The sequence below is a fragment of the Helobdella robusta genome (genome assembly GCF_000326865.2).
Source record: "Helobdella robusta unplaced genomic scaffold HELROscaffold_22, whole genome shotgun sequence".
Taxonomy (NCBI): domain Eukaryota; kingdom Metazoa; phylum Annelida; class Clitellata; order Rhynchobdellida; family Glossiphoniidae; genus Helobdella; species Helobdella robusta.
Window position 1 is genome coordinate 187,341 of NW_008704170.1, and position 10,006 is coordinate 197,346.

Genomic DNA, 10,006 nt, shown 5'->3' on the forward strand with positions numbered 1-10,006 from the left:
TTATATATATATATATATATATATATATATATATATATATATAACAGTAGACAAAATATCTACACGTTGATAGCTACGTTTTCTTTTATATACTTAAAATTAATATTATTGTCTTTACTATTATCATTATTATAATTATATTATTATTTGGTGTTATTATTATTATTATTATTATCATTATTATTGTTGTTGTTGTTGTTGTTTTGATAAGGCACTTTATCAAAGGCTTAGAGAGCTATGGGAAAAGAAGAAAGCGTAAACAAGGTTACAGCAAAAAATAAAAAAATAATAACAATAACAATAATAATAAAAAAAACAAATAATAATAAAATAATAATATTATTATTATTTATTATCATTATTATTATTAACAATAACAACAAAGTGAATCGAAAAGATAATTCAAAAAATTGAATAAAAAAAAGAAAAGCTGATGGCAATGATGGAACTAACAAAAACTCGTAATAACAAAAACTGTTTGTCATTATTATTATTATTATTATTATTACTAATATTAATAAAAAAATTTATAATAATAATAACAACAATAACAACAGCATCAACAACAATAATAATAAGAAGAAAAGAGAGAAAAAATAAGATAATAATAACATTATCGGTGAATGATAAGAAAAACTTATAAAAAAAAAATAATTTTTTCACAGCTAAAAATGTTAACAAACGAACAAACAAACGAACGAACGAACGAACATTCTGACAACACAATCTTAATCGCAGAAAGATCTTGGCGTTATGTAGTGTTTTTCATATCGTGACGTCGTAATTTTGATTTTGGGTTGCTATGCTGTGTGTGCTAAAATTAGAAAGACACTGTTGCTAATGTGCCTACCAGTAACACGAAAACGACGAAAAAATTGTTAACAATGCTAATGTTGTTGGTTTTGTTAATTTGGTTGTTGTTGTTATTGTTGTTGTTGATGTGCTTGTTGATGATGTTGTTGTTGTTGTTGATGTTGTTGATGATGCTGTCGTTGTTGATGTAATGGCAAATTATTTTGGCAAGAATATTTGTTGTTGTTGTTGTTATGGCTGGATAGAAATGAATTGTCAAAATACGGCTGATGTTGTTGTTGTTGTTGATATAAATGATATTGGTGTTGCTGTTGTTGCTGTTCATGTTGCGTTTGTTGTAGCTGTGTTTGTTGTGGTTGCATAGTAGAATAATTTTGTAGTTGTTGGACATGACGTTGTTGTTGTTGTGGTTGTTGTTGATGATGTTGCTTGGTAGGTATAGCACTAATGTTAACGTTGAGATTGTTGTTGTTGATGCTATTTGTGTTGTTATTAACGTTATTCGAGTCGTTGTTGTTGATGTTATTGATATTGTTGTTGTTTCTGTTGTTGTTTCTGCAACTGATGACGTCATAAGAGTTACTTTGATGATCAGATGCTTTGGAAACCTTGAAAAAATTTCCATCGTCATCACAATCATCGTCATTATCGTCATCGTCGTCATCAACAACATCATCATCGTCATCATCGCTACTATAAAAGTATCATTATCATCATGATAATCGACAAAATAATAATCATCGCCATCATCATCATCATCGTCATCATCATCATTCTCATCATCACCATCATGATCACCAGCTGACGTCATCGCGCTTTAAGAACCGGAAATACCTACCTTGGTCTGTTCCTGATCCTTCAGATCGAAAAAACTGGCAGAGTTGTTGGTGCTGACGTTGTGGTTATTATTATTGTTGTTATTATTATTATTATTGTTGTTTTTGTTGTTGTTGCAATTATTATCATTATTATTATGAAGACTGTTTTTATAATTGTTGTTATCGTTGTAAAAATTATTATTATTGTTGTTGTAAGAATAGTTAATGTTGTTGTTATTGCTTGTACAGTTATTGTTGTTGTTGCTAGTCATATTGTTAGATTTGTTTAGTTGATAATGAAACATTTGTTGCTGATACTGTTGCTGATACTGTTGCTGATACTGTTGCTGATACTGTTGTTGTTGTTGATAATAATATGGATGATAATAATAGTATGGGTTGTAGTCATTGTAATAGTATTGTTTCTGTTGTTGTTGTTGATGATGATGGTGTTGCTGGTAATAGTTTTGTTGTTGCTGCATTTGTTGGTGCATCTGCGATTGTTGTTGTTGTTGTGGTTGTTGCTGTTGTTGCTGTTGGCATTGTTGTTGTTGGCATGGCAAGTTATTCAGCTGGCTTTGATGATCATGGTGATGAATTGGTTGCTGACTTGGTTGTATTTGTTGAGCGTGTTGTTGATGATTTTGTGGCAGTTGTTGTTGTGTTGGTGGATGCTGTAGCGGTAACTGCGGTTGAAAATATTCAGTTTGTGTTGAAGGTTGAGATGACTTTTGTGATCGACGTCGTTGTTGTTGAGGCGATTGTTGCAGCAACTGTTGCAGTAGTTGCTGCTGCTGCTGTTGTTGAGGTGGTTGTTGACACTGAGGATGAGATTGTTGTTGCTGTTGTTGATGATTTTGAGATTGTTGATGCAGCAAATATTGGTGTTGTTTATCTGGAAGTAGTTGTTGCGACTGTGGTAAATGTTGTTGCGGCGATGTTGAGGCCTGCAGCTGTTGTAGCTGATGCTGTTGCGATTGTTTTTGCTGCAGTTGCTGTTGTTGTAATTGTTGATGTGGTTGCGGTTGGCTTGGCGAAAGTTGTTTGAAATGTTGCTGTTGATCTTGAAAGTAGAGAATACTAGAGCGAGAAAGTTGTGGAAGGGAGGAACTCAACTTTGGAAGCAATAAATTTCTTGCTGACGTTGTTGTTGCTGTAGACGAAGGCACCGGTAGTGCGGCAGATGATGAATAAGAAATCGTGGCTGTAAGCGTATTTGTTGAAAAGTGGGCTGGCGCTTCTGAACTTGGGCAATTATTTTGGCTTGGCAATGTCTGTTGATTCATAGCTGTGATTAATTCATCGGGTGTTCGTGGTTGTTGTTGTTGAGATTGGTCATGCAATAATTGTTGCTGCTGCTGTTGTTGTTGTTGCTGCTGCTGTTGCTGCTGCTGTTGCTGCTGTTGTTGTTCTTGTAAACGTTTCTCTATCCTTTGTTGTCTCAGGAATTCTTTCATTTCGTCTGGTATAATAAAAAAATCATCCTCAAATTCATCCTCGTACATTTTTGTAGCGGTAGGCAATATTTGCTGTTGTAGCGGTTGCTGTAGATGTTGGTGCGGAAATTGCTGCAGTTGTTGTTGGGGCAACGGTTGCTGAGACGAAATGGTCATAAAATTCATTGAAATATCATTTTTGCTGTTGCTAATACTCAAACTTGTGTTGACATTGTTGCAACAAATTTCCATATTTATACTACTGTTGGGTTTGTTGTTGTTGTTACCTATGTTGGAAACAACAACATTGCTGGTGACAATATTACTTAAGCCGTTGTTGTTGTAGATGTTATTATTGTTGCTATTGAAGTTGTTGTTGTTGTTGCTGATACTGTTGTTATTGAAGTTATTAATGAGGTTGTTATTGATGTTACTGCTGGTGTTATTATTGTTGTTGCCCACCGTGCCATTTAACTCATGATCGTTTTCCAAGCTGTGACATCGATCACGTGACGACGACGTCACGAGTGGATCATGAACGACAGGCAGGCTGCCCCTGCGGGACGATCGAATAGAAAAATTTTGATTGGACGGCATTTGCTGGTCGTGCGAGGCAATGCTGCTCGTTGATTTGTTGATGTTCCAGCGATCTAGAAGCTGATTGGTCAGACAATTGACTGACTGTGACGAGCCAGACCGTGCTTCGTTCTGTAGGCTATTCTTAGAAGGCGATGGAGAGGACAAGGATGATGATGCATGGTGATGATGGTGGTGATGATTTGGATGGTATGCGGGTGATAAATCTCCCATGGAGGAGGCGTCCCCATGGTGATAACAACCACCCACCGATGATGAGGAAGAGGGCGGAGCATCGTATTCGTACGGCGAATCAGCGGCAAATCTATACGACGTCGATTCGTCGTTGCTGTGGCAGCCTGTGCTGGGCTGGCTGCTACTACGACGACCACTGAAAATGTTGCTGCTGCTGTTGTTGGTGCCAATAAAAATATTGTTGTTGTTGTTGTTGCTATTGATGTTGTTGTTGTTGCTGTCATTATTGTTACTGTTGGATATTGAAAAATCCGAAGAACTGATGCTCCCCATGTATGAGCTGATGACAGAACTGTTAGTGCTGTTGTGGCGAAGTTTGTTGTTGTGGTTGGAGTTGTTTTTGTGTGGCAGTAACGTTGTCGTCGTCGTCGTCGGTGGTGGCGGTCGTCGTCGTACGTGAGGCGATGAATCGTTGAAATGAAATGTTCTTCGAACGTTGTTATTGTTGTTGCTGTTGTGCAGATGTGTGTTGTTGCTGTTGTTGTGGTTGTGTTGAGCTGATGAAAACGATTGCCGTCTGTTGCCTGTTCGATAGGAAGTGGTTTAGTGGATGATGGAATGTGGCAAGATGCGTATGGTTAGCTACATGAGTGGTGATGGGAGGAGTAAGTTGGTTGAATAATTTTGAAATCGTCTTAATCATCATCATCCTCATTAACAGCGTCATAATCAGCGTTTACACCATCGTCATCGTCATTATGAACATCGTTATCATCTTCCTCATCAAAAACACCCCAATCTTGAATCTTCAACAACTTCAATATCACCACCAACTACAAATAATGGCGAGTTAACTCAGCAGTGGTGCCGTGTATTGGACGCTCATCTGATCGAATGCATTGTGACGCACGGACGGAAACGCACGGACTACTACAATGCCATTGTTTGTGTGACGTGCTACATGCTCGTATATGCCAATTTGTATCAACAACAGCAACAGCAGCAACAACAACAGTTATATGGTCACAGGGTTAGCTCAGCTCGATGACCTAGTTCGAATATTGTCAGTCCAAAAATGAGAGGCCATCACAGGCGTATGATGTGGTGCGTCGTGTGGTGTATGGGTAGGGTACATTCTTCGTGGCACGAAGATTTAATTATAAGTACAGAATAACATGTAAGTAATTTTGCGTATGACGGATCTGCATTGTGAAGAATTAAAAGAATATATTGAAAACCACAAACCAAAACATAAAACAACATAAAACTAACCATCAGCAACATTTTCCACACAACCACAACAACCCCAACAACCACAGCAACCACAGCAACCACAACAACCACAGCGACCACAACAACCACAGCAACCACAGCAACCACAAAAAACAGACCAAGCGGGGGCAGTGAAGGTACGAAGGATTTGTTCTTCAGGGGCCCTACCAAGTTGTTTGCCACCACCCCTATGTCTTCATCGTCATCGCCGTTCGTTACCATGGCAACCGCGTTTATCTGCCGATCATCGAAATTACGCTATTGTTATTTCCCGCATTGTTGCTGCTATTGTTATCATCAGAAGTAGTAGTGGCAGCGGTAGTAAAAGTAGTAGCGGTAGTAGCAGCAGCATAAGCAGCGACAGTAATAATAAATGTAGTAATAATTGATAGAAGTGTTCCTTAAAAAGTAATGAAAACAACGTAATAATAAAAACAACACAAACAACAAAGTAACGACAATCACAACAACATTAACGACAATATGAAGAAGAAGAACAACAACAAAACAAAGAAACAGAAGAAGAATAAAAACAACAATAAGATAACGAACGGGGAAGAAGGCTTCAATGTCATGAACTTGTTGCTGCACTGCTGACAGGTTGAACTCGTCATCCACGACGACGTCCAGTGTAGATGACAAGGGAGAGGCCTTCTCAGTCTTCATCGTCTGGAGTGAGTGAGTGAATGAATGAATGAATGAATGAATGAATGAATAAATGAATGAATAAATGAATGAATAAATGAATGAATAAAAGAATCAAGAAACGAACGAACGAACGAACGAATAAATGATTAAATAAATATATAAATGAATGTATGAATGAATGAATGAGTAAAAAGATAGAAGGACAAACGAACAAACAAATGAATAAATGAATGGATGGATAGATAGATAGATAAATAAATGGATGAACGGATGAATAAGTGAATAAATAAATGGATGAGTGAGTAGATGGATGAATGGATAGATATCTCTGTGAATAAATTGATGAATGATAGAACAAATGAATGAATAAATTGACAAATGATTTAATGAACGAAATAATGAAAAAACAGAAGATAAAATAAATCGGCAAGAGAGAGAGAGAGAGAGAGAGAGAGAGAGAGAGAGAGAGAGACAGAGACAGAGACAGAGACAGAATCGTTTGAATTGGCCGAAAGAAATGATACATTCGATCATAAATTAATCGTTCACTTGTTCCTAATTTCATTTCATTGTTCGTTCGTCCAATCATTCTTGCGAGAACGATAGTTAAAGTGGTCTAATAAACAAACGAATGAATGAATGATTAACTAAAGAATGAATATGTGAATGAATAAACGAATGTATGAACGAACGAACGAACAAACGAACAAATCAGCGAGCAATCGTTTGAATGTGAGTGAACATGCGAACAAAAGGTAGAAAATGATATATGACGAAGGACGCCTTATCGTACAGAAAGATCTCAAAACAGTCAATACACCATTGCTCGTACAGAATCATGTAATCAACTGATTCATTATAATGATAGTCACCTGCAGCATAACCCCACCCTTGGAGGAGGAGTCAACTATTTGATTGACCAATGAAAAAGTTTCCACGTCCACCTTTGAATAGCCGTTGTTGCTGGAGTTTGATGGAGGACCGGATGATGGTGAGGAGGAACTGTTGTAGGGCTGATGGTGATGGTGATGATGATGTGACGACGACGACGATGATGGTGATGAAAGTTGATCGCCGTTTTTATGACTCTTAATAATATCAATATCATTTATTCTCATCAAAATTTATGAACCCGTGTCACGTGTGACGTCATCAGCAACAACACAAACTCACTTGAAACAAACTCGAGTTATCCGAATAATTGACCAGTCCATCCCTACCACTATTACTGCCGTCAGTATGTCCCCCACCACGACCGCCATTGTTGCTACTACCAGCACCACTGCTGCCATCTTCACCACAGCCTTCACCTTTGTGCTTCTTGTTGGTGTAGAACTCCACCCCATGAACAGTTTTCACGTGTTTCCTCAACGAACTCGGGTCAGTGTATCTCTTCGTGCATCCTTTCGCTTTGCACACGTACGGTTTCTGGGATGAGTAGTTTAAATTTGTGTGTGTGTGTGTGTGTGTGTGTGTGTGTGTGTGTGTGTGTGTGTGTGTGTGTAGTACAGTACATATGTACATATGTTTGTGAGACTTTTTTGAAATCGAAATCGAAAGCGGTTTTTATAAATTTAGCACTCCAGATCTCCTGTCGTGAGTTGAAAAAAGTTGAAACCTTTAAAAAGTTATAATAATAACCAGCCATTCCGACCTACCAAACGAGCAATCATGAATAAAATAACCAGGCAAAGCACAAAACGAGCAGTGGTCGACAATCGGTAGATGATGATGAATGATGCAGAAGGCATTTAGCCACATGCATGCATCAGCCCAGCCAACAACGTCAGCGATCGCTGATAAAATATTTCCGTCGAGATTGAGTTGTTGTTGTAGTAGCACAAACAGTTGATAGGACGTAATGTAAGTTAGCTAGGGGGTTTCATTTTAATGGGATAAGTAGGTCAAACTAGAACACATAACAAAATAGAAGACCATGGTGCAACTTCATGCACGTAAAGATAGGATAGATGCCATGAGTTGAGGAAATTGCGACATGAATACTCTTGCATCCGTTTGAGAAAACACAGATGAGCGTACAAATACGTACTTCTTACAAACATGCACAACTCTAAACAACACACACACATACGTACGTACGTAGACGTACATACACATACGTACAAACACACACACACACACACACACACACACACACACGCAAGTATAGCATTAAATGTAACTTATATGTTATCGTGGAACTTTTCACATGGAATTGAGGTGATGATGAGGAGGATGAACACCGTATACAACACACAAACAGTGCGTCGACATTTCAAGAGAATTTTTTTTTTAATTTCAGTTATTCAAAAGTCGCGGTGACCTGACACAAAAACTATTTTCCTCTTCCTTCCTCTAATCATCCTTCCTGATTGAGTAAATACAATTGGATTGGATTGGATTGGATTTTGGATTTTATGGTTTATGATTTTACATTCAAGAGTATATAATTTTTCATTTATAAAGGGAAGAAAAAGAGAGAGAGAGAGAGAGAGAGAGAGAGAGAGAGAGAGAAAGAGAGAAAGAGACAATAAAGAGAGAAGGAACGATCTCAGTAATTTAAGGAGACAAGACCTCATTTGAATGGGTCCTGTTTTGATGTTTGGCCCTGTCAGAGGCGTTACTGAAAGCCTTCCTGCAGCCGACGAACTCGCAGAGGTAAGGTTTCTCCCCTGTGTGCGAACGCATGTGCGTCTTCAAGTTCTCCAGACGGGAGTAGGCTTTGACGCAACCAGGATACTGGTGGTGATGTGGTGGTGGTAGTGGTGTGGTGGTGTGGTGGAAATGACGATGAGGTGGTGCTGGAAAAATTGGTGATGACGGTGAGGATGTGGTGTGGCTGAAAATAAGATAGTGATGTGATGTTGGTGATGATGGTGAAGTGGTAAGGCTGGAAATGATGATGATGGTGATGGTTGTGATGATAGTGGTGATGATAGTGATGATGATAGTGGTAATGATGATGATTGTGATGGTCGAGACGACATTTATGAATGAGATTATCATATTATTTATTTATCAATCAATTAATCCACCAACCAAATTTGTACCAAAACTTTCAGACGTCAATCTAACAAACAACCCTTACATCGATTTATTCATCTAATTAATCCATGCATCCAGGCATCCATTCATCCATCCATTCATCCATCCATCCATCCATCCATCCGTCCGTCCGTTCGTCCGTTCGTCCATCCATCCATCCAACTGACAGTGCACTTATGCGGTTTTTCCCCGGTGTGCCTTCTGATGTGGACGACCAGCATGTACTGCGCCTTGAAGGGTTTCTGCCCCCGGACGCACCCCTCCCACATGCAGACGAAGTTCTTCTTGTGGCTGCTGATGTGGTCGTCTGCCAGGTGCTGTGTGACGGTGGTGGTAGAGGTGGTGGATGTGGTGTTGTGTGGTTGTGGTGGTCGGGAAAGTAGCTACTACTTTGTAGCGGGAATAATGAGTAATGGTGTAATTAAAGATGATAATGTGGGAAGGACTGCTTGTTAGATCGTCTGAGGATGAAAATAATGATGAACATGTTGATGTTGTTGCTGCGGCTGTTATTGTTGTTGCTGCTGTTTTTGTTGTTATGATGATGATGATAACAAAAACGACGATGATAGTAGAAGAAATGACAGTAGAATGATGAAGAAGATGAAGATGGTGAAGAAGATGAAGACGAAGATGAGGAAGATGATGAAAAAGATGAAGATGATGAGAAAGATGAAGAAGATGATGAAACTTCCAACCTTAACCAGTTGCTCCTGCGTGTCGAACTGCATGGAGCAACCCGTCCAATGACAGTTCGTCTCGTAGAAATCAGGTTCGCCTTCTTGCGGCGCGAAAATATTGTTACCGGTGGTTGACGTCGTTGCTCCCGCAGTTGCTGGTGGTGTGTACGTCGCCGATGAAGCCGCTGCTACTGCCACTGCAGATGCTGAAGTTGACGACATCAGTAATGACGTGTTGTGGTTGTTGTTGCTGCTGCCACTTTTTGTCGATGATTCAATGTTGAAGGGTTTCATATTTTTGTGGAAGTTGTCGGAAGGAGATTGGCAGTTGTCGGCTGTCACTGGTTGTTGAGCGAAGTAATCTGCTGGAGGTTCAATGGTGTGACTGATCAACTACCCACCAGCTATCACGTAATCGAAGAACATTCTATCGCACCGGGCACACACAGTCAGTTAATTAAACATCGAGCCGGTTGTTCAACACACAGTTGTTAATGAATCGTTGAGTTAATTAACCATCAGA

General features: G+C 39.0%; 1 protein-coding gene across 1 annotated transcript; it reads right to left on the bottom strand.

Annotated features, from left to right (window-relative positions):
• Positions 1-6,125: 6,125 nt before the first annotated feature.
• Positions 6,126-9,705, bottom strand: HELRODRAFT_111329 (hypothetical protein; the record flags this gene model as incomplete). Its single annotated transcript, XM_009018538.1, has 6 exons — positions 6,126-6,221; positions 6,244-6,771; positions 6,932-7,186; positions 8,333-8,497; positions 8,971-9,120; positions 9,502-9,705. The coding sequence occupies 5 exons, from the start codon at positions 9,703-9,705 to the stop codon at positions 6,595-6,597; spliced, it is 951 nt and encodes a 316-aa protein (XP_009016786.1). The 3' UTR covers positions 6,126-6,221; positions 6,244-6,594.
• Positions 9,706-10,006: the final 301 nt, after the last annotated feature.